This window comes from Phyllostomus hastatus, unplaced genomic scaffold (genome assembly GCF_019186645.2).
Source record: "Phyllostomus hastatus isolate PE091 unplaced genomic scaffold, TTU_PhHast_1.1 phas_scaffold_345, whole genome shotgun sequence".
NCBI lineage: Eukaryota > Metazoa > Chordata > Mammalia > Chiroptera > Phyllostomidae > Phyllostomus > Phyllostomus hastatus.
Genome location: NW_025334024.1, coordinates 12,805,608 through 12,833,114, shown reverse-complemented (window position 1 = coordinate 12,833,114; position 27,507 = coordinate 12,805,608). Strand labels below are relative to the sequence as shown.

Sequence of the window (27,507 nt, the reverse complement as noted above, 5' to 3'; positions counted from 1 at the left end):
TCAGGGCTGGCACAGGCCCCAGCGGCTTGGGGTGGGGGCGGTGAGTGCCAGGTGGTTACCATGTACTGCAGGCGGCTCTTGTACTGCAGCTTTTCCCGCAGGAAGCCGGTGAGGGTGCACTCCTTGCTCTGGGTCTCAGGCCACACCTCCAGACCCTGGTTCCCCAAGGCCACGCCGAGGAGGATCCCGAGATCTGTGGACCGTGCCCAGTGGGAACACATGAGCAACCTGCATGGCTCCCAGTCCCCCACCCCCTACACAAGTCCCCACCAGAGAGACAGGAGGGGCCAGGGTGCAGAGCCCCGAGGAGGCCTTCCCACCATGGGGCTGCTGGGTCTGCAGTCTGGGCTACAGGACTACGAAGCCGTCCAGCCTGTCCACTCCTGGCCAGAAGCCACTGCCTGGGGTTAGTCTCGCCTCCTCCCCATTCCCACCGCACAAGGCAGGCACGACCTCCCTTCAGGCCACCGCAGCCCCTCCTGCAAGGCTCACATGTTCTCAAAGCCTGTTGCTTGCATTTTCCATCTCGGGATTCAAGAGCTGTGGATTTTAGTTCCAGCTCTAGAAATGACTTTTGGGTGGACTGGAGTAATTTTCTTCCCTTCTCTGGGACTTTGGCATCCATTTCAGTTAATGCACCAGTGAATGTGTAGCAGTCTCTGTGGTTTGCTCGTTCTAGGATGCTAAGCAAATCTCGCTCAGGCAGTTTCTCGCTTCCTGCCAAAGGAAGAGCCGCCGCCTTCTGAGCGTTACCAGCTTTTACCACTGGAGGTCGCTGTGATCTCAAAAATAGCCTGTGTGGTTTCCCGTAACTGAACAGACTTACAAAAAATCTCTAGGTAGGGACAACTGTAATAGCATAAACAATAAAATATAATTTAAAAACTTTCTAAGAGAATTTGAAAAAATATGAACAAGGGTTATGTCAACCAGAGCAGAAAGAACAAACTATAAATGGACAAGAAACGTATCCCTCAAAATCAACCTCACTAATAAAGATAAAAAAATTCACATTAAAACAATCAGATGCCACATTTCATCTGTCAAAATGGAAAGTGGTTTTGTTTGTTTGCTTAATTTTATTTTATTTTATTTTGGTAGCATTCTGTGCTGGCAAAGGAAGTGAGGCAGATGCTCTCCTCCTGGAAAGCAAGTTAGCAATTATTTTTTAATTGATGGAATAACGTCCACACCCTTTGACCCATTTAAATTAATTTCTAGGAAAGGGAAACTGGAGAGAAAACAAAAAAGAGAGACATAACCAAAAGATTTATGGACAAAGCCTTTCACCGCAGCATCGTTGCACAACAGTGAAAAACTGTAAATGGCCTGATTCGTCAGTAACAGCAGATGCAGCCAGTGGGAAGTCACACTACCCGAGAAAGCTTTACGACACGTTTACGTGATAAGGGAAATACTTAGGATCCACTTAGGGAAACTCCTTTAAAACGCCTGACTCAACACTCTGTATCTGGGTATATGATTCAAGCGTGACCAGAATTCCATTCCGTGTGTGTGTGTGTGTGTGTGTGCGCACCTGCGTGCGTGCATAGGAAGTGTGGTGGGAGAGCTGTACCACATCTCTACGGGACATCTTTATGTTCTTTATATTTTGTAGGATATATCTTCTATTCTACCCATCAATATCTATTATTTTTAGAATCAAAGGCAATTTTGGGGGGTTCTTTTCTTTTTCCAGACTCAGCCAGGCAGGCTGAGCTGTCTCCTGGACCCAGCCCCAGGTATGAGTAGAAATTACTGACGACTGTCCCCACGCGCTCCCTGGCCCGCAGGAGGCTTTGGCTCTGAAACCCCCGCTAGCCTGGGCCTGCTCCCCATCGCCTCCTTGGATCCTTCTCAGTCCCTCGGCCATGCCTGCCCCCCTCACCGGAGTACCCTCAGGTCTGCTCAAGCCCTGTGCCCTGTAAGGGCTGCAGGCCCCCAGACCTTCCTCACAGAACTCACAACCAAATGTTTTGCAAGGTCGCAGGTTTGCGGCCCACCTCACACTCCCCCCAACACACCAGCCCACCCCGCCCCGCCCTCTTCCCAAGTGCTCACGCCGGTACTCCGACAGAGGAACAGATAAACACCAACCAAACCGGCTTGCTTTCTGTCTTGTCTCTAAGTCACTAACCCCCTCAGCTTGGCACCCCTGCAGGTCAAGGGCATTCCTGCCTGAGAGTTTCTGCTCACACTTGGCCCTGCCCTGGGTACCCTCTCACACTGCAGGCCTCTTCCGAGATCTCGCCGAGACTCTGCCCTCCCCACGGCCTGCCCTGCCAACACCAGCAACCCCCCACATCCCCCGCCAAGCCCTGTCTCTAGCGCCATCTGTCCAATTCACTCGTTACCATCACCAGCCCCTGGTGTGTGAACACACGATGTGGTGACCAAACCCCGGGCTCGTTTACTGAGCACGTCTGGGGCACACCTGGAGCAGCAGCGTCTGACTCTCCTGGAGAGCAGGCGGCGCCCCACCCCAGAGTGTCTGATTCTGTAAGTCAGGGGTGGGGCCGGAGAGCATGCATTTCTAACGAAGGCCCAGGTGATGCTGCCACACACACCTTGAGGACCACGGACCTAGAGCAGCAGTTGCAAACTGTGTCCCAAGGGCCACATCAGGTTCACAGAGACTTCACATAAAAACATGAATTTCTATCTTTTGTTTAAAAATCAGCCTCTGTCCACACCGGGTGTTCTTTCTCATATGCAGTCCCCATGGGCTGCCCCACCGCCACCACCAAGTCCTGCTCCAGCATCGACGTCCTGGCCCAGAGCCTTGGGGCTGGTGTGGGCTCGTAGCCGGGACCAAGCCTGGGCTGCACCCGGTACCTTGTTCACAGACAACCTGCCTTCCCCCGACAGACTTCCCATTCGACAGCACACCAAGTCTGCTGTCCATTTCCAATTTTAAGCTGCTTTTCTGTTGCCTCCACCCTGAGAAACGGGCCAGCATGCAGGTGGCCAGGCAAGGACACCGCCACTGCAGCCTCCCGACCACTCCACAGCCCTGGAGCCCACAGCCGAGGCAAACCTGACCCCTGCCCTCCTGACCTCAAAGTCAGAGGAGGCTGAAGGAAGGGCAACATGTGGAAGGAGCCCCCCACAGCTCCTCGGTGCGGGGGACACACCTCTCCCAGAGACTGCCCTTTGTGCAGGGATAGAGGGGCTTGTCCACCACCACGTGTGGGGTGTAAACAGCACCCCTCAAAAACATTCTTGTTTGCCCAGAACCTCAGGTGTGGCCTTATTTGAAAACAGAAACTTTGCAGATGTAATGAAGGCCCATGCAAAACCCACTGACTGGCACCCCCATCAGAAAGGCTGTGAGACGTGCGGAGGGGAAGGCCACACGAAGATGTGGGCAGAGGCTGGAGTAATGCTGTCACGAGCCACGGAACCTCTGAAGCCACCAGAGGGGGAAAGAGGCAGGAAGCCCCCCCACTCCCCGGAACCTTCCAAGGGAGCGTGGCCCTGCCAGCACCTGGGTTTCAGCTCCTGGCCTCCAGTGCTGGGACAGAATGAGTTTCTGCTGTTTGAAGCCAGCAAGTTTGTGGCAGGTTGCTATGGCAGCCAGCCCTTCCCCAGCACCCCAGCCTCTCTGCAGGCCCCTGGTCCACAGCCCACGCTGTCTCTCACTCCGCAGGCAATCCTCGCCGCGTCCTGCAGCCCGCCTCCAGGCGCCTTGGCCCCTACACCATGCCTTCTCACCCTCGCGTACACCTCCAGAACTGGCCCTCGTTACCTCCTGTCCAGAAGGTTGCGACCACCTCTCCTGCACATGCCACAGGACTGCCCTTCTGAAAGCAGAGTATCTCTCAGCCACAGCCCCTCCCCCAGACCAGAACAGGAAATGTCCAGGTGCCCCTGTTATCACAGGAACCAGCTCTCCAGCTTGGCCTCCCACTGGTCCCTCTACCTGGAACACAGTCCTCACCTCAGAGCCGCTACCTGTGTGAACACTGCCCACCTGAGAGACCACTTCAAGTGGCATCTCACCCATGCTGCTCCTCACGGCCTGGAAACTTCCAGAACACTAGGTCTCTGTCCTTCCACTGTTCTAAATGTTCTGACCCTTTGCAAGATCCTCCCACAAGGCCCAGGTGGGACCAACTGCTCTGCAAATTCCTCCAAGGTCCCAGTCCTGACCTCGCCCATTCAGCACGGTGTTCCCGGGGCCTGGCTCTGGGCCAGGCTCTAGAGCGCGAGGCCGAGGCAGCCAGGCCCCTGCGCCAGGGCGGTCACTGCCCAGCGGGTACAAGGGAGGCACCAGAAACCAGTGCTGAATTTGATTCGATCGAGCCGAGTCTCAGAGTCTGAAAGGATCTCGGTCTGGCCTCACACCAGCAGGCTTGGGAGACTTCTAGGTCCCTTTCTTTTTCTGACCTCATTTCAACTTATTTTTCTTTTCCCCAGAAAACTGTTCCCTCACTGCCTTTGGGTTTTATTCTTTATGGAAGACAGGGCAGAGGAAACAGGCTGCCTTCCCCAGGCACCTGGCTGCTCGTCTCCCGTGTGCTGGGGGCCCAGACACTTCCACAGCCCCCACCGCCTGCCGGCCACACCCAGGGAGACAGAAATCCTCTCTCTGCCCTCCCTGCCTCACCGCACTCTGGAGCACCCGTAAGTCTGGGAGGGCAGAGCTGCCGCCAACCCCCAGTGCCTGCCTCGTCCCCAGGACCACCCAATGACTGCACCCACCCAGCCTATGACTCACACCCCCCACACCTGCCTGAGCTGGGTCAGCTGGAGACAGGCCAGAGGGCAGGCGTGGGAGTCCCCGAGGGACCCTGCACTGAGCTGGGAAGCATCTCAACTTCTCACCAGCAAGAATGGCCCAGTTGCCATGGTTACGGCAGAGCTCGGCTGTGGGCCGAGGCCTCCCCAGGGCAGTCCCCACGGACCCCCCAGTACTCACAGTGGAGCCAGGCGAATCCCTGGGGCATGGTGGTGCGCGGGGTCCCCCAGAGAGCAGAGGCAATGTCCCCAGCGGTGTGTCTATCCACAGAGGTGTGAGTGCGGCCTACATGGCCCCGGGTCAGCACAGGTGGCCTAAAGTAGAAGGGCTGGCCACGGAGGATGGCCTGGCAGGGGGACGCAGGTGCTCCTGGGGCAGCACCACCCTTATCTGCCTGGCAGTGCGGAGGGCAGCCGGCGGGAGGCGGCTGAGAGTTCCATGGCAGCTAGGACCTGGGCTGGGATAGCGGCCTCAGGGTCTTCCCTCCCGAGCAGGAGGACAGAGTCCCCAGCAGGCCCCTCGGAATCTGAGGCTGGATTGTGCTTTCTGTGATTTCCCGGTCTGCAGCTGCTCAGTGTGAAATCTGGCTCTGGAAAGAGAAAGGAGGAGAGAAACCAATTATGTAAGAGCAGCGCTGCCACTCAGCCATCAGCCGCGGGCCTGTGCAGGCTGCACCCTCCGCCTGGCCGGCCCGGGGAAGGCCTAGGCGCCCGGCCCTGCGTTGCCTGCCCCGGCGGCTGCCCACTCGGGGACACAGGCTCACACACAAGAAATGACTCCCACATACCCAAAGGGCAGCACCGGCCCGGGAGTGAGTTATGATGACACTGGGTGGCAGCCTGAACAAAAGCAGGACCACGGAATGAATGGGCCACGAGGGCTAGAGCAAGGGAGCTTCCTGGAGGTGAGACAGAAGGTGGAGCATTTGAACAATGCAGGCTGCAGGGAGGTTAAAAATGCCAATGACGCACCCCTCTACCACCTTCAGGCTTAGTCCCATCCTCCCATTACCCTAAATTTGCATCCCTTCTTAATCGGGTGCCCAGTTAAATTTTAATTTCAGGTAAACAACACATTTTTTAATTTAAATTATATTTTATTTTTATGCTATCACAGTTGTCCCAATTTTTCCCCCTTTGCCCCCCTCCACCCAGACCCCCCACCCTCCCAGGCTATCCCCACACCATTGTCCATGCCCATGGGCCATGCGTGTGTGTTCTTTGGCTACTCCACTCCCTATGCTGTACTTTACATCCCCATGGCTGTTCTGTAACTACCTATTTGTACTTCTTAATCCCTTCGCTTTTCTGCCCACCCTCCTGGCCCCCTCCCATCTGGCAACCATCAAAATGTTCTCTGTATCTATGATTCTCTTTCTGTTCTGCTTGTTCATTTAGTTTTTAGATTCAATTGTTGATAGATATGTATTTATTGCCACTTTATTGTTCATGTTTTTGATCTTCCTCTTAAGGAAGACCCTTTCACATTTCATATCATACCAGTTTGGTGGTGATGAACTTAGCTTCAGTTTTTTCTTGTCTGGGAAGCTCTTTATTTGCCCTTACATTCTAAATGACAGCTCTGCTGGGTACAGTAATCTTGGTTGTAGGTCCCTGCTTTTCATCACTTCGAATATTTCTTGCCAATCCCTTGTACCCTGCAAAGGGTTTCTTTTGATAAATCAGCTGACAGTCTTACGGGAACTCCCCTGTAGGTAACTAACTGCTTTTCTCTTGCTGCTTTTAAGATTCTATCTTTGTCTTTAACACTTGGCATCTTCATTATGATGTGTCTTGGTGTGGGCCTCTTTGGGTTCATCTTGTTTGGGACTCTCTGTGTTTCCTGGACTTTTATGTCTAGTTTCTTCACCAAGTTGGGGAAGTTTTTGTCATTATTTCCTCAAATGGGTTTCCGATTTCTTGCTCTCTCTCCCTCCTTCTGGCACCCCGTGATGTGAATGTTGGTATGCTTGAAGTTGTCCCTGAGACTCCTTATGCTATCCTCACTTTTTTGGATTTTTCTTTCTTATTGTTCTGATTGGTTATTTTTTGCTTCCTTTTATTCTAAACCACTGATTAGATTTTGGGCTTTATCCACTCTGCTGTCAATTCCTGCAGCAGGGATGTCCAACCCAGAGCCCGCAGCCAGGTGCAGCCTGGGATGGCTATCCATGTGGCCCAACACAAAATCGTAAATTTACTTAAAACATTATAAGATTTTTTTTGTGATTACACATCGCAATGTATTTAATTTGTGGCCCAAGACAACTTTTCTTTGTCCACTGGGGCCCAGAGACTCCAGAAGGCTGGACACCCCTGCCTGTGAACCGTCCTTCATTCCAGGTCGTGTGTCCTTCGTTTCCGACTGGTGCTTTTTTATGGCTTTTTTTATGCTGTCGAAGTTCTGAGTTAATCTACTCTTCTCCTAAGTTCTTTGAGCATCCTTATAACCAGTGTTTTGAATTCTTCCTCTAGTAGATTTCTTGTCTCCATTTTGTTTAATTCTTTTTCTGGAGCTTTGATCTGTTCTTTCATTTGGGCCATGTTCTTTGCCTCATCATTTTGGCAGCCTCCCTGTGTTTGTTTCTATGTATTGGGTAGAGCTGCTATGACTCCCTGTCTTGGTGGTGTGGCCAATGTAGTAGGTGTTCTGTAGGGTCCAGTGGCACCACCTCTCCTATCACCCAAGCTGGGTACTCAAGGTGCACCCACCATGTGGGCTGTGTACACCCTCCTCTTGTAGTTGAGCCTTGGTTGCTGCTGGCAGGTCAATGGAAGGGATTTACCCAGGGTGATCAGCTTTAAGGACTGGCTGTGACCACTGACCACCAACCTTTGACCACCATGATGGATCAGCTATGAAAGGGCCCACTTCACAGAGCAAGACTTACTTTAGCAGGGGTCTGGTGCCCCCTGAGTCCACCCCTTGAGTGTGTTGCTTGTGCAGGTGGTTGGGTAGTAGTTTTCTGACATGGTCTGTAGCTGTCCACAGGATGCGCAGGCTCTGGGACCTCCTGGGAGGTGCAGGCCAAGGTCAGCCACTACCTGTGTTCTGTGTGGGGCCACCTGACATAAGCTACAAAGAGATCTGAACTTGGCTGCCACTTGTGCTGGGCTTGGAGGTGCCCAAGCAAGGCCAAGCTGCTGCTAGTGCCAGACCTGGGGCCACTTAATGAGGCCAGATGCTGCTTGTTTGAGAAAATTTAGGAAAATCTAAACCATGAGCCAAGGCAGGTCATTTGTGTGGAAAAGCCATGGGAAATAGCTTGGATGGGTCCAAAAGTTTGGGGGGCTGGAGCCTCAGGGAATCATCAGGGCGGGGCAAACAGTGTGAGCCTGGTCGATGAAGTCTCAGATATGGCGCCTGCCTGTCCAGTCTGTGGGGGAAGGACTCAGAAAAGGACCAGTGGCCTCTGGTCCTTCTGAGGCCAGAAGTCAGGACTTCTGTCTGTAAGGAAGCTGTCCCCAGTGCTCGCCCTGATGCCAGACACTTCAGGTCCTCCCTGTGTGTCTCTGCTGCCTTTCAAGCTACTGACCCAGCACTGGAGTTCAGAGGGCATGAGTCCAAGTAAGTCCGTGTACAGGCCCTTTAAGAAGAACTGCCTGGGATTCCAGAAGTTTCTGTCTTCCACGGCCTTAATCCTCATTGGTTTTTATAACCAGAAGTTATGGGGACTTATCTTTCTGGCACTGGAACCCGAGGCTGGGACCTCTTGCTCCCGAGATATCCCTCCCAATTTTTATCTGCCACACGTGGGAGTCACCCGGCCCGGTCCACATCTCTACCCCTCCCGCCAATCTGCATGTGGTTTCTTCTTTAATTCCATAGTCGTAGGACTTCCATCAGCTTGATTTCTGGCGGGTCTGAAGGATGGTTGTTCTGTAGTTTGGTTGCGATTTTGATGTAGTTGCGTGAGCCATGTTTACCGATGCCGCCATCTTGAATGGAAGTTCACTGTGAATACTTCTCAGTGTAAGGGTGTCCCAAATCCAACATGGGACATGCTTATACTAAAAAAATTCATTGTTTATCAGCAATTCCATATTAAATTGGGAGTCCTGTATTTTTATTTGCTAAATTTAGCAACCCTGTGATAATAATAGGGTAGCTCTTCCTGAGTGCTCACTATGTGCTAGGCTCAGGGTTATCCTCACAACAATCTTATGGGGCAAAAAAAAAAAATCTCATTTTATCAATGAAGAAATCAGGGCCCAGAAAGGTTAAGACACTTGTCTAAGGTCACACAGCTTAAAAGAAGTGCAAAAAGAATTCAAACCAGGCCAGCTGGTGGCCACTCCTGCAAGGGAATGCCCACATGCAGTAGGCAGCCCTTCCCAAGTGACCTCTGGGCTTGGCACTCTCATACAGTCATCTTATCTCTCTCTCTCACTGGACTTTGTGGGGTACTGCCACTGTCCCCATTTTGCAGATGAGGAAACTGAGACTCTGAGAGGCTGAGCCGGCCAGCAATAGAGCCAGGTCTGAAATTCAGTCTCTGATGCCGTTCTGTTCCACGCCCTTGTCCTCTCTCTCCGTCTCCCCTCTGGTGGGGGAAATGGCCACAGGTGGATGGCATGATGGGAAAGCAGTTATGACCTGGGGGTCTTCTCCTTTGCGGCCATCATTCCTCCAGGGCGCACCAGGGGTGCTGGTCCTGCCCTCATTTCCCAGCAGGCAGGCAGGGACTCCCACAAAGAACACAAGGGTGCCCGTCACCCTTTGTGTGAAGTCACCTCTGGGTCTCCATTCCTCCTCTCATTCCCGGATACCACCGTGTCACCACGGACACTGACCTAACTGAAACTTCTGGTTGTCATTAGTTGAATATTTTTAGTTTATGGAGGTATGATTTACAGACAGAAAAGTTCACCTTTTTTAGCATACAATTCTATGAGTTTTGACAAATTCACAGAGGCGTATAACCACTACAATAATCAAGACATAAAACATTTCCATCCACCCAGAAAACTGCCCCCAGCCAGGGGGCAGCCAGCCCTCCCCCTGCCAGCCGCCATCCATCCGGCAGTTCCGCCCCTTCCAGACTGCCGTGCAACGTGCTCACAGCGGGCAGCCTTTGCGTCGGGCTCCCCTCGCTTCGCACGCTGCATCTGGGGTTCCCCAGGGTGCCGCGTGTCTTCGTGGTTTGTTCTGATTTCTGTCTGAGAAGTATCCCATTGTACAGCCAAATCACTGTTTGTCTGTCCATCCCCCAGTTGAAGGGCATCTGAGTTGTTTCCAGTTTTTGATAATTATGAATGAAACCCTTTAAGCCTCTGCATACAGGTTTTGATGGGAGTGGAAGTTTCCGTTTCCCTCGGGCCAGTTTGTAACTTGAATGGTGCTCCACCGCCCTTCAGAGCATCTGAGCTCGGCGTGCTGACCATGGGGTCCAGGCCTTGGTCTCCTGTCCTGTCCGCTCCTGCTCCCACCGGCCGCATCCCTCAGCCCAGACCTCACCAACCACATGCACGGACTGGGCTCTGTGCCCCACCCACACCCCACAAAACTTGGCAGCCTCCTCTAACAGAAATCTCCCAGAAAGGCCCAAGGGCTGAACTCCACCCTGACCACAAATCCTGGACCACCAGACCCCGAGGGAGGAGCTGAGAGAGGCGGAAATGGGGTCATGGTCACGATTTCATGCCACACCGCACAGTCCGGAACCTGGGCTCTGTCAGTGGTCACACCCAATCTTCGAGCCCCACCGAAACAGGGTTGGGGCGGGGTGGGGCAGGGATGGGGGTGGGGGGGAGTGTGAAAGCTAAGGAGGACACAAAGAGGAAGTGACCTAATGACACAGGGGCCAGAGCCCAGGGGGAAAGGGCACAGAGGAAACCAGGCTGCCCACAGGGGCCCTGAAGCAGAGGCCCCTCCAGGCCTGAGAGGAATCTGCCTAAAAGAGTGGCCTCTCTAACCCAGGGTGTGCCTGCCCCTCCCCCCGTCAGAGAAAGGGAAGAATCTGAGATGTTTCTCCCGCCCCCACTCCACCACCCACTCCACCGCCAGTGCTTAGAGCAGTCATTAGGAAGCCCACGCCGGGAAAAGTTGTGCAAGAAAGTAAAAGCTGGAATATTATTCATCATAGGTCACTCGTGAACAGCACTTTCAGAGTCATAGTCACAAGTAAAAAGTGAGCATGACTTTAACAGAATCTCATCATAAGGAGCCTGGGCGGTCAAGCAGCTGGGGAGGCAGCCGGTGTGAGAGGAGGGGAGCGGGTGACAAAGAGCCAGATCGTCCTGGCGGGCAGTCGACAGACAACGCCTCAGATGGAGCAGCAGCAATATGAGCGCGCTATTTAGCAGGGTAAATATATATATATGTATGTATTTGTAAATATATAATATAAATACATATCTATATATATGTATTGCTTTAAAAAAATTGCAAGTCCTGTGTCTGGGGAGCAGGAAAAGAGGAGGGAGCAGACAGAAAAGGCTGCTGTTGTTCATAACAGCGTCTTATTGAACAATTTGATTCTTTAATTCAGGTGCAGGTATAACTTTGATTAAAAAAATAAAACTAAGCTTTTAAAAATGCATTTCTTACTGAAAGGGCATTGCCATGTTCACCCGGGTCCAGCAGCAGGGGTCTGCTCCCCCCGGGGCCTGAGTTGTTCCCTCTGCCCCAAATACACCTGCCTGGACACCCCGATGGCCCCACCTCCGCGGGGGGGTGGGGGGCCAGGAACCGGAATGGAGCCCAGCAGTTACATTCCGAGGCAACCCAGCACAAAGAAGAGACGCAGGTTTCCGTTCAAGACACACACAACCTACAGTGGCTGAAAACAACAATCATTTCTTATTTCTCAGGAATCTATAGTTTGGCTGGGACTCAGCTGGCCTGGGCCGGCTGGGCTGGACTGGGCTGGGCTGGGCTGATCTAGCCTGGGCTCACTCACACAAATGGGTTGGCAGAGCGCTGGCTGGTCTAGGGTGCCCCAGCTGGGATGACTCACCTCCAGCAGGCTAGCCTAGGTTTGTTCTTGTGATAGAGGCAGGATTCTAAGAGACCAAATGAGTCAGTGGCTCATTAAGCTCATTAAGGCTGAGGCACAGGACAATCACACCATCACTTCTACTACATTCTGCTGGCCAAAGCAGATTGCTGGGGGAGGCCCATGGGGGGAAGACTCCAATTCTCGATGAAAAGAACTGCAAAATATCATTGCAAAAGGCATGGATGCAGGTGTGCATGTGAAGAATTGGGGCCACTTTTGCAACCAATCTGTTACACCCACACAGAACATTCTTCTCCCCAAGTGGCCAGGCCTGACCCGGGGCCCCGGGGACACAGCATTGGAGATGAGAAAACAGGGGCTCGCAGGGGAGGGAGCTGGCCCCAGGCCACACGCCCAGCCTCATCCTCCTCCTGTGAGTCAAGCCACTCTGTCCTCGGAGAACGTGGGGATGGATAATGAGCTGCCACCAAGAGTGAGTCACGGATGTTCTGTTCAAGGGGAGGTGGGAGAAGAGTAGAACTGAGCTTAGGCCATGGAAAAAAGGGAGACCAACAAAAGAAGAAACTAGAATGAAGTATTCTGGTTAATTCCATCAGCCCAGGATCTGTATTTCTGAGTAACCTTTAACCTACCACCTCTGTTCTATGAGTGGAAAGGAGATTCTAGACCCGAGAAACACGAATAACAACACAGCACCCACCCCGGGCCACCTCTGTGAAATAAGCCTCATCCCGAGAGGCGGGCCGGGTCGGGAGGGCTGGCACCCTTGGCTCCCATTCGGTACAAGTCCAGTGTGCACAGGAGTCCCTTTCCTCTGTCCTCCGCATCTGGGCTTGGCCACGTGACTCGCCCTAACCTATGGACGTGCTTGTGCCTTGGGCACTGTCTTCTCTTCCCATCTTGAAACCGGTTCCTGGCTAGCCTCTGAGGTGCTGCTACGGACCCAAACATTTGAGCGAGGCCCTCCTAGGTTCTGGCCCCAGTCAAGTCAGCCCAGAATCCCAGGCACCGCACAGAGTCATGAGAAGCAGTCAGCGTGTGCTTTAAGCCGCTGAGTTTGGGGGCAGTGTGTTACCCAGAAAAAGCGAATTGGTGCAGCGTGGGAAGGCCTCACCTCTGCTGTGAAGAACCAGCCCGGTTCTAACCCCAAGCCTCCGCCAGGAGTGGTTCAGGGGACCCGGCTCCTCAGAGCCAAGCTCAGCTCCAGGTCAGGACGCGCTGTCACCACCCTGGGCCCCAGCTGCTGGAAGAGGGATTTTCTGGAATTCAGTGCTAATCAAGACTTCTTCCTTTCCTCTGCCACACTTAATTTATTAATAAAAAATGTTACTATAGAAATTGTTAAACCCAAACAAGATAGACTAGTATCATGGACCCCATATGACCATTACTCAGTTTCAAAAATTATCAATATAACCCTGGCTGGTGTAGTTCAGTGGATTGAGCGCGGGCTGTGAACCAAAGTGTCGCAGGTTCGATTCCCAGTCAGGGCACATGCCTGGGTTGCAGGCCACAGCCCCCAGCAGCCGCACATTTATGTTTCTCTCTCTATCTCCCTCCCTTCCCTCTCTAAAAATAAATAAATAAAATCTTTTTAAAAATTATCAATACTCTGTCATTCCCTTTTCACCCCAATTTTCTCCCTCGAGTATTTTTTTCCAAGATTTTATTTATTTATTTTTAGAGAGAGGGGAAGGGAGGGAGAAAGAGAGGGAGAGGAACATTGATGTGAAGGAGAAAACAGTCAGCTGCCTCTCACACGTGCCTGTCAGGGTACAAACTCTCCCAGGTACGTGCCCTGACCGGGAATCGAACCACGGACCTTTTGGTTTGCAGGAATATGCCCATCCAGTGGAGCCACACTGGTCAGGGCTACCTAGAGTATTTTAAGGCAAATTTCAGACATGCCATTTTACCAGTAAGAATTTTTTTTAAATATATAATTACACTACTATTATTACACATTCTCAAATAATTCCTTATATTATCTAATACAGATACCATGTTCCATTTTCCCTGGATGTTTTTAAAATGTCCTCTTGTAAGTTGTTCTGTGTGAACCGTGGACAAAAACGGGGCCACGCGCCGAACCTGACAAGCTCAGGAGAGGCCCGGACGGCAGCCTTACAAACTCGGAGACTGAAAGTAGCCGCATGGGGTGGTGTGAACACAAAAACTCCCAACTCAAAGCAGGTCACTTGCGTGTCCTAGGCCTGTGGCTTCCTTGACAAAAGCCAATCCTTATCTCAAGTAGCCTGCCACTATAGTGTCTTCTCACACCTAGGACGACAGACCTGTGAGATGCCACAGCAACCCCCCTTTTCTGGGCCCCCAGGTCGTGCCTCCCACCAAAGCAGAGGCCACAGAGCCCCTCGTCGTCGTCTTGCTCCTCGAATGCCGTCCGTATGAGCTGTGCTAGTAGTTAACTAGCCTGCACCCACCCATGTAACCGAACCATGTGCTTCCTTATTTTGCCTTTTTATCCAGCCCCAGAGATTTCCCTGCTTTGCCTTCTCCAGCCCCCTCCATCTGCCACCAGTGGATTTCGTGTAACCCACCCCACGCCGCCCGGAACGTCTTCTCCTTCGGTTCTAATGTATACAACAAGCCACAGAACTGCCTCTCTCCAGAGTTGAGATGTTGCTTCCCGGCAATGTGGCTCAGATAAACGCACAGAAAATTCTCCACAGGTTTGGACATTTCTTACAATAGCAGAATCAAGAGCCAAACCAGGAGGCCCACCTAGTACCCTCGACTGATGTCTTTTACATCATTTGTCTTAAAAAAAAATTAAGATATATTTCAATGCCCTAAACTTGACCATTTCAAAGTGTGCAACTTAGTGGGGCTGTTTTCAGTACATTCACAGAGTTATGCAACCATCACCACAACCTAATTCCAGAACAGTGTCATCACCCCCAAAATAAACTCTGTGTTCATTAGCAGTCACTATTTATTTCCTCTTCCCCAGCCCCTGGAAACCACTAATCTGCTCTCCGTCTCCATGGATTTGCCTGTTCTGAACATTACACACAAATGCAGTCACATGATTTGTGATCCTTTACATCTTCTAGCACATCATAAACTGAATGCCTGTCTCTCTCACACCCACACTCACATGCTACTAAAACCCCTAAGTCCCAATGTGACAGCATTTGGCAAAGGGACCTTTGGGAGGTAATTAGTGTCAGATGAGGTCATGAGGGTGGGCCCCTTATGATGTGATTAGTGCCTTATTTTTTAAAAATTTTATTTATTTTTCGACAAAGAAGAAGGGAGGAAGAGAGAGAGGGAAACATCAATGTGTGGTTGCCTCTCAAGGGTCCTCCACTAGGGACCCAGGCCCGCAACCCAGGCATGTGCCCCGACTGGGAATTGAACCAGCAACCCTTTGGTTCGCAGGCCGGCACTCAAGCCACTGAGCCACACCGGCCAGGGAAGATTAGTGCCTTGTAAGAAGAGACTCTATAGAGCTTGCTCTCTCTCCCTGCACCCACAAGGAGGTCATGTGAGAAAGCACACAGAAAGAAGGCAGCCATCACCATCCAAGGGGAGACGCCACACTAGAAACCGGCCACACTGGCACCCTCATCTTGAACTTCCTACCCCCAGAACTGAAAAAATAAATGTCTATCGTTCAAGCCACCCAGTCTCTGGGGTTTCATCACGGTAGCCCTAGCCGATGAAGACAGAGCATCCGTCAGCACTTCAGTCCTTTTTATTTTAGGGGTCAAAACTTTCTGTTCTCTTAATTTTTTTCCCTTTTGAATAGAGTTAAATGCTCAGACAAAAATTCACAAGCCGCCTCCCTGTTCGCCCGCCAGCCCCCTCCCCTGCCGGCCCTCTTCAGAGCGGGCTCCCTTCCTGCGTCCGGTCCCTGCAGACACAGGGCATCCAACTGAGCAAACAAAACCGCTCTGCGTGCGTGGGGACGGGATGACGGGGGGAGGAGGACTGGGTCCACTTTCAAGGTTAAAATGAGCAAGTCTGCACTTTCTGGCTTCTGGACGGTTTCCTTTCATTAGCCAAATCAAACAAAGACATTTCCTGGGCCAGGTTCTTCAAAGCTGAGGCCCCCCCACCCCACCGAAGGATGCCTGGAAGACGGTCGCACCCGAATCGCCAGATTCGTGCCCTCCTCCCCCAGGTCCCATCCACTGTCACACAAGTCTCTTTCTTGGGCACAGAGAGGACAGTAATCACTTCTCCGACTTCCGTGAACTTCTTCTCCTCCTCCTCCTTCTGAGCTCCGCACCGACTCTGTGCCCATCCAGATGCTGCATCAAAGTCCGGTTCTGATAAGGTTTCTTGATCTCATCCCCAGAGGCCTTACTGCTCGCTCCCACAATCTTGTAGTAATCTCTCCTCTCACCCTTCTTCAGTTCCAGCTGCGCATTTTTTTAGTCCTTGTGCTTGTGTTCGCTCCATCTGATACATTTTTTCATAGTTCCCCACTGCTTCTTCAGACTCTTCAAATTTTTTTATTGTTTAGACAGAGGAGAAGGGAGGGAGAAAGAGAGGGAGAGAAATATCAATGCGAGAGAGAAGCATCGATCGGTTGCTGCCCATACATGGCCCCACCGGGGACCGAGCCTGCAACCCAGACATGTGCCCTGACGGGGACCTTTCAAACTGGCGACCTTTTCCTTTGCAGGATGATGCCCAACCAACCAAGCCACGCTGGCCAGGGCCCAGCACTACTTTCGGAAAAGACTGCTTCCCCTGCTCCAAAAACCAGCTGACCCCAGAGGCATAAACAGATACGGATTTATTTCTGGACTCCCAATTCTATTCCATTGATCTTTATGGCCACCTTAGGCCAATATCACACTATCTTGATTTCTGTAGCTTTGTAGTGTTTTGAATTCTTAAGACTTTTTTAATATATAATAATTTACTTTTCCATTCTGCGGTTGTTGCAGAAACTGGGTCGCTTGTTCACAGACTCCCCGACATTCCGGATTTGGCAGATTACATCATTGGAATGCCATTTAACATATTTATCTCTGTGTATCTAATACTCAGGCTGAGAAACTTCATTAGGCTCAGGTGTAATCTTCCTAGGAGGTACGGCATTACATCAGGAGGCACCGAACACCTGTGTGTCCCACTTCTGTGAGAAAACGTCATGTTCTTTCTTGCTGATCCATCCGTCACAAAGTTCTCCGTCAGCTTTCACCTTTCATCAGGCACGGATGACGGCAGCCTTGGCCCGGCATCTCATTAGTGGTGACTTTCAAACTCTCTCTTTGCCTTTACGTTTGCTACTGTGGTTCTTCTATAACGCAGAACTTCCCTTCCTCATCTACTGTCTCATCTTAAAGTTTGGTCCGTGTACACAAGGCAGGATGAAAGTCTGGTTCTTTCCCTTTGCTCACCAGCTTTCAAATGAGTCACATTCTCCAGCATCCTCTAAAGCTATTTACTGCTTCTTGTCAGTACCGTTTTGAATTAACTTCTTCATTTTTATCTTTCATCCCATTGACATTACTTTTAAGTCAGGTTTTATTAAGGTTCAATCGATGTGCATTCAAGTTCACCCTCTTTAGTTACACAGTTTGATGAGTTTCAGCAAATACAATCCCCGACACCCCATTCAAGGTGCAGAACGCTGCCTTCACCCCAGAAAGCACCCTTGGGCCCCCGTGCGTCAGCCCCCATCCCCACTCCACTCTTCTGGCAATCACGTATCTAATTTCCCATCCTAGAGTTTTCTTTTTCCAGAATGTTATATAAACAGAATCATGTAGTATGTTATCATTTCTGTCCTGTCCTCTGTCACCAGGCAAATGCGTTAGGAATCCATCCAGGTTGCTGAGAGTATCACTAGTCTGTTCCTTTCATCCCCGAACAGTGTTCCACTGCACCAGGTTTTCTTAAGCATGAACAAAGCTGCCGCCTGCATGTGCAGGCTTTCTGAGGACACATGTTTTTATTTCTTCTGGGTAAATACCTGGGAGTAAGTCCCTGGGTCATATGATAACTAGAGATATAATAACAATAAGAAATTGCCAAGCTGTTTTCCAAAGTGGGTGGTTGTTATTCTTTGGGATATTCAAGTTATTCTATCATTTGGCTAGTGGGAGGGCCTTCCAGTAAGTCCCTGTCCCATTGACAGGACTCTGGTCATTTCCAATTGAGTCCTTGCTTTCTGGGGTGACTGGGGGATCCAGGCTCATCTTGTACATTCTCTGCCTCAGACTTGAAACCAGCCACTTTGCCAAGAAACCCTTTCAGTGCAAAATGGTACTTAGAAACCACAGTCTGAATACTGACAGTGCTCATTACTCTCCAGTGGTCAGTGTTTCTAGGCCTTTTCAGGTGGACAGGTCTAGAAAATTTATATTTTTTCAAAATAGAAAAATAAATTAGTTTGTAGATAAGTCATTAGAATTATAAGGTGTTTAACTTCTTTAGATTGTTATTTATATCTTTCTTTTTCAGAGAGAGAGAGAGGGAGAGAGAGAGGACACAGGAGGAAAAAAGAAAGGGAAAGAAACATCAATGTGTGGTTGCCTCTCACACGGTCCCCACTGGGGACCTGGTCCACAACCCAGGCATGTGCCCTGACTGGGAATCGAACCAGCAACCCTTTAGTTCCCAGCCTACACTCAATCCACTGAGCTATACCAGCCAGGGCTTGTTATTTACATCTCTTTTGTCTTGTGCTGAACATCTTGTTTCCTAATGACACTGAAGATAACTATTTTCTTCATCCTTTTCTATATGTAGTAGTTGCAAAATAGTTACAGTGATATTATAACTTGACAGTAAGACACGTCTGTATGTACAGCTTAATATTTGTGGTTCTTTCTATCTCGGTTATATTCCCACTGGGAACGTATAGTCAAAAGATCTTGTATTTCTATTTGTTTCTTATTTTTAGGGTTTTTTAAATTTGTTGTATGTTTTAATTATAAAAAAACACTTATGTCATTCCAAAGTAAAAACTGTAAGTTATGTTCAGAAAGGTCTCCTGTAGGGGACCGGTTTGTTTCAGTCCAGCAACTGTGACTCAGCTCTGTACGGAAAACCTGCAGAAGTGAAGTGGTGGGCAGGAGCCAGACCCTCAAACTGAGTTCTCCCGTGGGAATCAGGCCTAGAAAATGCATACTGGCTGTTATGGCTTGCTCTTGCTGAAACTCCCTCACCCTGGTCTGAAACAGTAGATGTTTATTGCCTATCTTCAAAGTAATTCCCAAAGCCTGTGTGAATTCTCCCAAGGACAGAGCTAATCATCTCATCGCCATTCCCCTCTGCATGTTATTTTCATTTCCTTGATTGTACCTAAAATGTAGACAACAATATTCTATATAATAGATAATAACTCTTTCTCTGATGTAAGCCCCGAGAAAAACAATAAAAGCCTGTCCAGGCAAGGGTCGGGGCACTCTCCTTTTGAGAGAGTGGCCAAGGCACTCACAGACACTCTCCCCTTGAGAGAGCATCTGAGCTGTCCCATTTTTCTCCACAGGATTGCTGTCGCCTGTGCATTTATTTTTCTCTCTCAGCCACAACAGGCGGACTCTGCTGGCTGGAGTCCGCCACAGTCTACCTTCCTGCTTCCTCCCATTCCCACCCCCCTGATAAATACACATTTTTATTAGTTTTTGGTTTACCCTTGCATTGTTTATATTTTAAAATAGAAACATAATTTTTATATTTCCTCTCTATTTGCCTATAAAATGCAGTGTATTACACATATTCTTTTGCACTTTTCTTTTTAAATTAAAAAAATAATACAACATGGATATATAACAAAAGAAATGTATGGTTTAGTAAATTGTTATAAGAACATCACACCTGCCCTGGCTGGCATAGCTCAGTGGATTGAGCTTGGGCTGTGAACCAAAGCATTGTAGGTTCAATTCCCAGTCAGAGCACATGCCTGGGTTGCAGGCCACGGCCCCCAGCAACCGCACATTGATGTTTCTCTCTCTCTTTCTTTCTCCCTCCCTTCCCTCTCTAAAAATAAATAAATGAAATCTTAAAAAAAAAAAAGAACCTCACACTTTATAACTACCACCCAATCAGGGAACAGAACCTGGCTTGCCACCCCAAAAGGCCTTCCCCAGCCACGGCTCCCCCAAAGTACGCCCATCTAGACAATTACAGCAACTACCTTGCTGGGTTCCTTCCTGGTTTCATCAACTAAGTATGCATTCCTACACAGTACAGTTTAGTTTTTAGCTTTGCCCATTTAAAAAGTTTCACTTATCTTTTTTTAACAATTTTATTTATTTATTTTTAGAGAGGGAAGGGAGGGAGACAGAGAGAGAGAGAGAAACATCAATGTGCAGTTGCTGGGGGTCATGGCCTACAACCCAGGCACGTACCCTGACTGGGAATCAAACCTGTGACACTTTGGTTCGCAACCCGCGCTCAATCCACTGAGCTACACCAGCCAGGGCTTCATTTATCTTTTAAGTCTTTTTTAATCTGAGGGATTTCCCCCTGTCTCCCATGCTTTCCCTTACAGCCCATCTGTTGAAGAAGCCAGGATGTTTGCCCCGAGAGTCCCCCCAGTCCAGGCTCTGCTGACCACACCTGCACAGTGTGACTTGACCCACTCTGTCCTCTCTGTTTCCACCGGCAGTTGGATCAGGCGCAAGTTCCAACCGTTTCTCCCAGGGGTGGTGCTAGGTTCTTTCCACAGGAAACAGTAATATCTGGTTTTCACTCTCCGCTGACGTGGGCAGACACTGAGGCCCAGACCCATTAATTCTTCAAGGGTCCCCAGGTGTGATCTTCCCACTCACCCCACTTTCTGATCAAGTTTTTGCCGTGAGGCAAGCAGAGGCAGTAGCAGGCCAGCAGCATTGCCAAGATGTGTGATAGGAGTGAAATACTGTGCTCACCTCCCACATGTCTGTGGAATGACGAAGGCTCCAGGCCCCTGTGATTTGTTTTCAAATGCCTGCTTCTCAGAAGGGACTGGCTGGGCTCCAGACATGCACTGCCTTGTGCTTTTCCTCCGTGCAGCAACTGTGAGGAGTAACCCTTCCATTCTCAGAGAAAAGTTGGACTCAAAGCCACCCCAGCCAGCTTATCAGGTAAGACCCGCTCTCGCCTGGGTCCACGGACCGACACCTGCAGCAGGCAGGGCGCTTCTGGCCGGGGCCTCGTGTATGTGGCCAGTGTCACCAGGTCTGGGAGGCTGGGCGCCGACTCCAGGTGCCCAGAGCAGCCCCCAGGCTGGAGCATTGTCTTATATGAAACAGCACACGAAAACCTGCCCAGGGCTGCAGATGACAGAAGCACAAACCAGGAAGCCGCCTTAGTCCGCATTTCCGGACCTAGAGCCAGGTGTCCGGCACAACACTGTTCGGGCCATATCTACCTATCTTGAGATATATTTCTCTCTATTTGCTCTTCTTGTTTATTTATTTTTTACAAGATTTTATTTATTTCTATAAAGAAAGGAAGGGAGGGAGAGAAACATCAATGTGTGGTTGCCTCTGGTGCGCCCCCTACTGGGGACCTGGCTTGCAACCCAGGCATGTACCCTGACTGGGAATCGAACCAGCCTTTTGCTTTGCAGGACAATGCCCAACTAACCAAGCCACAATGGCCAGGGCCTAAAATAATTTGTAAAAAAAGGAAAGCTATACCCATGAAATATTCATTGCTATTGCTATTTACACCTGAGGAAAGAAACCTGGAAACAACCTAAACACCAAACCACAGGAAAACAGTTAATATAATCCAAGAACTAATCGCTATTTCTCTAGTGCTGACCACGTGACATTAAGGTTACAGTGTAGCAAAATGATTATACCTTTTCCCCTTGCAGCAACAGTGAGAATTAACCCTCCTGTTCTCTGAGGAAAGCTAAACTCAGAGAAGACAGGAGAAAGGAGTCTTTTCAACCAATGCTATGGAAACTATTGAATATCCTTATACCAAAAAAAAGAAGAGAAATGTAAGTGTAAATCTTACTTCACACCATGCATAAAAGTAACTTGAATGGATCATAACTGTAAAACCTAAAACTATAAAAATTCTAGAAAACCTCAGAGAAAATGTTTGTGGCTTTGAGTTGGAAAAAATGTTCTTAGACATGACACCGAAAACACAAATCATTTTTAAAAATGAGGTTGGGTAGTAGCAACAGGAGGAAGTTAGAAGAGCATTACACTGTCACCTGAGTATTTCCTTCTATGGTTGCCATCTCCTTGCTACAAGTGATGTGGATATCCTACTTGTGGCAGCAAGGTCAGGTTCCCTTTTAAAATAAATATGGCTAGGTTTCAAAAATGTGAATGATCCTGTGGGATAAACATGCAGGTAGGACACAGACGCTGAAGGCAGAGAGATTGGTTCAAATTCTGGCCCTACCTTGCCTCGGACTTCGAGTGAAATTCTGACCAGAAAGGGTTAAGTCAGGGCTTACTGAGTTCCATGCATATGAACCTTAGATCACATGCGCAGTAGCTCCACACAGTAAGTTCTCATTTAACATGGTCAGTCGGCTCTTGGAAACCGAAACTTTAAGTGAATCAACATGTAGTGAAACCAGTGTTACCACAAGCTAATTGATAAAACAAGAGTTAAAGTTCCTACCGCATATTTCTGGTCACAGAAAATCACTAAACTTCTAAATAAAGACCCAAAACACTTCTAATATTAAACGCTGAAATAAGTGTGAGCTCTACATACATTTAAGGGCAATTAATACAAATAAGTAGGACAATTATTTTCCAACCTGCTCTTTCCAGTTCAGGGTCCCGGGTGGCCGGAGCCTCCCGGGGCAGCTCAGGGCGCAAGGCGGGAATCCACCCTGGACAGGAGGGGCACACTCACATGCACACCCACACTCACTTTAATTTTGAATGATTTCCTTTATTGCTGCTGCTCTTGCACCATCAATAGAGATTTGTGAGGAAAATACTTGATTATGAAAGAAAGAAAGAAACCCAATGTGCAGCTGGTCACATGGGACCCTTGAATGCGCTAAACAACTCCTGCTCTAAGAAAGCGGCTGGTGTCCTTTTGAAGGATCTGACCTCTGACCTCCAACCTCTGACAATCAAGGAGACTCAAAAGTGGGAGAACAGCGCTGGTTGGTGTGGCTCAATGGACTGAGCACCAAACTGCAAACCAGGGGGTCGCCATTACGATTCCCAGTCAGGGCACACGGCTGGGTTGCAGGTCAGGTCCCCAGTTGGGGGTGCGAGAGGCAACTAATTGGTGTGTCTCTTGCACATCGATGCTTCTCTCCCTTTCTCCCTCCCTTCTCCTCTCTCGGAAAAAAAATAAATAAAATCTTTTTAAAAAGTGGAAGGGCAGAGTGTGTGATCCCAGTGCCATTCTCAGAAAAAAGGAGTAGTGGACAAAGGGACTCCTGCATCCCTTTCTTTGCACCTGACACCTTCCCTGGCATGAAAGGGTAAAGAAAACAAAACACAATAAAAAGGAGTGAGGTGCGAGTCAGTAAGTAGCTGGAGGGTCCTCAGCTCCACAACTCCACGGGCAGAAACCTCTGCAGAGGGTTATCCCCTGTATATATCAAAGAAAATAACTGTCACCAAGAACATAACCAAGTTCATAAGGATGTGGAGCAATTGAAAGTCTCACACATCATCCTTGGAAGTGTAAATCCGTGCAACCAACTTGAACAACAATAAAATATTTTTTAAAGATTATATTTATTTATTTAGAGAGAGGGGAAGGACAGGAGAAAGAGAGGGAGAGAAATATCAATGTGTGGTTGCCTCTCATGTGTCCCCCTACTGGGGACCTGGCTGCAACCCAGGCATGTGCCCTGACTGGGAATCAAACTGACAACCCCTTGGTTTTCAGCCCACACTCAATCCATGGAGCTACACCAGCGAGGGCTTAAAATAATTTTTTTTTAAATCCGTGCAAGCCCTGGCTGGCGTAGCTCCGTGGATTGAGTGCGGGCTGCAAACCAAAGTGTCGCAGGTTCAATTCCCAGTCAGGGCACATGCCTGGGTTACAGGCCATGACCCCCTGCAACTGCACATTGATGTTTCTCTCTCTCTCTCTATCTCCCTCCCTTCCCTCTCTAAAAATAAATAAATAAAATATTTAAAAATAAATAAATAAAAATAAAAAATAAAAATCCATGCAATCATTTATGAAGACTGCTTGGCAATTCTAATAAAATTAAACCTGCCCTGTAGTGTAGCAATTCCACTCCTAGAATGTAAGCTAGAAAAGTCAAAATATGTGTCTACATCTGGCTGAAGGGGGCCAAAAAGTAGAAACTCTGGGTATAAAATAAGTGCTGGGATTCATGCACAACGTGGTAACTATAGTTAATAACACCGTACTGCATGTTTGAAAGTCGCCGACAGAGATCTGAAGTCTTCATCACAAGAAGAAGAAAGGTTGTGACTATGTGTGGTGATGGGTGTTCACTGGACTTCTTGTGGTGATCACTTGGCGACGTATGCAAGTATCGGACCCTTATGTCATACACAGGAAACTAACATGATGCCACATGCCAACTACACCTCAATAAAGACAATTTAAAGGTATATGTATGTCCACAAAAAGAATGAACAAGACTGTGCATTGCTACTATATTCACATTAGAAATAATAAGCACTTCCAAAAACTGAAGACAATCCAAATGCTCACCACTTGGAGAATGGATATACAGACTGGGGTATAATCCCACCACAGAACACTGGTCAGCAAAGAAAAGGAACAAACTACTGATCCGTGCAACACGGATGAATCTCAAAAACACTATCAGCAAGAGGCTAGACGCAAAGAGCACATGGTATGTACTTCCGTGTATCTGAGTGCAGGAACGGGGGAAAAGCTCATCTGCGGTGATACAAACCAGAACAGTGGTTGTCTGAGGCGGGCGGTGGTGGTAGTGGGAAGGAACGGGAAAGGGCCGTGCGGGACCTTTCCTGGGCGGCGGGAATGTGCCAGCTCTTTACTGGGGTGGTTTTCACATGGGTGTACACAATGACCGAAAACCATCTGTGCTGGGACGAACAGTGCCCTTCCCCCAATTCAAGTCCACCCGGAATCTCAGAATGCGACTTTACTTGGCAGCAGGGTCTTTTGCAGATGTAATTAGTTAAATTAAAGTGAGGTCAGACCAGATTAGGCTCTAGCCCAATGGCTGGTGTCCTTACAAGAAGAGAAAATAGAGAGACACAGGGAGAAATGCCATGTGACAACTGAGACAGAGTACACGCTATGTCTCCAAGCATGGAATGCTGGGAACTGCACGCAACCACCAGAGGACAGGAAGAGGCAATTAAGGATACTCCTCAGAGCCTTCCAAGAGATCCCGGCCCTGCTGACAACAGCTTAATTTTTAACTGCTAGCCTCCAGACCTTGAGAGAATAAATTCTGTTGTTCTTTTGATTTTTGAGAGCAGGGGTGTCCAACCTGCAGCTCAGGGGCTGCATGTGGCCCAGGATGGCTATGAATGCGGCCCAGCCCCAAATCATAAATTTACTGAAAACATTACTTAGTTTTATTATTAAATGTTATACTAAGTTTCTTTACTTACATATGTACACTTTCTATATCAGTGATCACAAACTTGAGACCTGCTCAACAATTTTAAAAGATTATCGAAAGGGCTGCTGCATAATTAGGGTTATTATGTGAGGACTTTTTTGCTTATCCGTGGTGGCGGGTGTCACAAAAATTATGCACGGACCTTTTTTTGCTCATTAGTTTTCATTAGTGTTTGTGTATTTAATGTGTGGCCCAAGACAACTCTTCTTCTTTCAATGTGGCCCAGCAGTGCCAAAAGGTTGGGTACCCCTATTTCAAAACAAGGGGAAGGGAGGGAGAGAGAGGGTGAAAAACATCAATGTGAGAGAGAAACATCAATTGGGTTGCCTTCTGTACACCTGCCAGGGAACTGAACCTGCAACGCAGGTATGTGCCTGACTGGGGATTGAACCAGCGAACTTTTGGTTTGCGGGACAACGCCAAACCAACTAAGCCACACAGGCCAGCACTAAATTCTGTTCTTTTAAGCCAACCGAGTTTATAGTACTTTGTTACGGCAGCCCTAGGAATCTAATACACCATCAAACAAAACGTTTAAGGTCTGTTTCATTTTATTTTAACTAAATAATACTCTAATTTTTATTTCTATTTTTTTATTTTTTTAAGATTTTATTTATTTATTTTTAGAGAGGGAAGGGAAGGAGAAAGAGAGAGAGAGAGAAGAACATCAATGTGCGGTTTCTGGGGGCCGTGGCCTGCAACCCAGGCATGTGCCCTGACTGGGAATTAAACCTGAGATGCTTTGGTTTGCAGCCTGCGCTCAATCCACTGAGCTACGCCAGCCAGGGCATAATACTCCAGTTTTAAAAAACTGGAAGCAGCAAGCTGGCTACGAAGGCTCCAACGTGACCCCTGCTGCCCCAGGTGGGAACACCTGAAGGAGAGCCGGCCTGGCGCTGCTGCTCAGAATTCACAGGTGGAGGGGGAACCCAGCACTGTCCAGTGGGACCCCACCCAGCGGCTCTCCCTTCCCGCTGAGCCCCCCCGCACAGCTGTTCCCTCTGCATAAATGCCCCCCACGCCCTCTCGAACACACGTACTATAGGACTGTGGGCAGAGCTGCCCGAAGAGCCTCCTGGCAGATGCCCCATTCATAAGCGAGCCAGCACACTTCTGAAGGACCGCCCAGCCTCAGAGTTAAAGGCCACGGAAAAGCCTGGTTAGGGAGGGGCGAGAGCCCCGGCCCAGCTCTCCTTACTCATTCATTATCTGAAATATCAACCTTAAGGAACCTGGGGCTCTCTGCCTTCTCTTTCCAGAGCCCAGAAACTGACCAAAGGAGATTTTTTATTTCATCATTTTGCTTCATCTTAGAAGCCCCCGACCCTGAGAACTTGCCAGCCGCTTGTCGAAGCACACCCTACAGCTCCCTGTGTAAGGTTTAAGGTCAGTGAAGGTCAGGAAGGTCCCTGAGTGCAGAGACCACCTGGCCCAATCCCTGCTGGGTATTCTAATCCCCAAGCCCTCCGCCCCCGCATTTATAGGGTGCTTACCACATGTCAAGGAACTGGCCGTGCATTAACTCATTGAGTCCTCACAGCAAGGCCAGAGGTAGGAACTATTATTATATTCACTGTCTGATGAGGAAACTGAAGTCCAGAGGGGTGAAGGAATTTGCCTGAGGTCATACCAGTAGTAAACCACAGAGCAAGGATTTCAGCCCTGACAAACCAGCCTGGAAGCTACTGTCTTAACCACCAAGCCGCCCACCAAGTGGATGCCTCCTCGGTGGGCTGGGCACTGCATCCCCCAGTGACTGAGAACCAGGGGTTTTTCTTTGTGACAGACCCACCTTCTTTTACCTTTTTTTCCCACCTTGAGTCCCAACTTCAGTTTCATAATAGCCCAGAGACTCCAACAGCCTACTGGGGCATCCTTCAATGCATTATTTAAACAAAACTGAGTGTAACAGGATTAAGGCTGTTTAGTTTGTCTTTGAGGTTTTGGTATGTTTTGTTTTGAAATCAAAGTTAATCAAAACAACAAAAGAGCTAAACTGGAAAAGGTTGAGATCAGAATCATGCCGTTTTTTTGTCTAACTTGGTGAAAGCCCCCAGTTTCTATTGTCCAAACACAAGGAAGGAGTTTGGAAGTGGGTTTCCTATCAAAAAAAAATCAAACCAATGGCTCCTTACTTCGGGAAGGAGAACTTCAGTCCACATATACAGACTCTGTACAGGCCCCCAGACCCTCCGCAGAGGAGTCACAGTAGCTGTTGGCTCAGTCAAAGAGGCTTCTCCAGTACGGCTGCGCAGCACATTAAAAGACCAAAGGGAATGTATTCCAGGAGTG

The 27,507-nt window shown here is 49.2% G+C and overlaps 1 protein-coding gene across 4 annotated transcripts in view; it reads right to left on the bottom strand.

Annotated features, from left to right (window-relative positions):
* The window catches only part of IL34 (interleukin 34), a 56,291-nt gene that overhangs the window by 4,511 nt on the left and 24,273 nt on the right, over positions 1–27,507 (bottom strand). For all 4 annotated transcript variants that reach the window (XM_045818517.1, XM_045818514.1, XM_045818516.1 and 1 more), the window contains exons 2-3: positions 4,922–5,330; positions 60–193 (exon numbers count right to left, since the gene is read on the bottom strand). In XM_045818517.1, coding sequence (XP_045674473.1) covers positions 60–193; positions 4,922–4,949 — 162 coding nt within the window. In that variant the 5' untranslated portion in view covers positions 4,950–5,330. The remainder of the gene's footprint in view (positions 1–59; positions 194–4,921; positions 5,331–27,507) is intronic.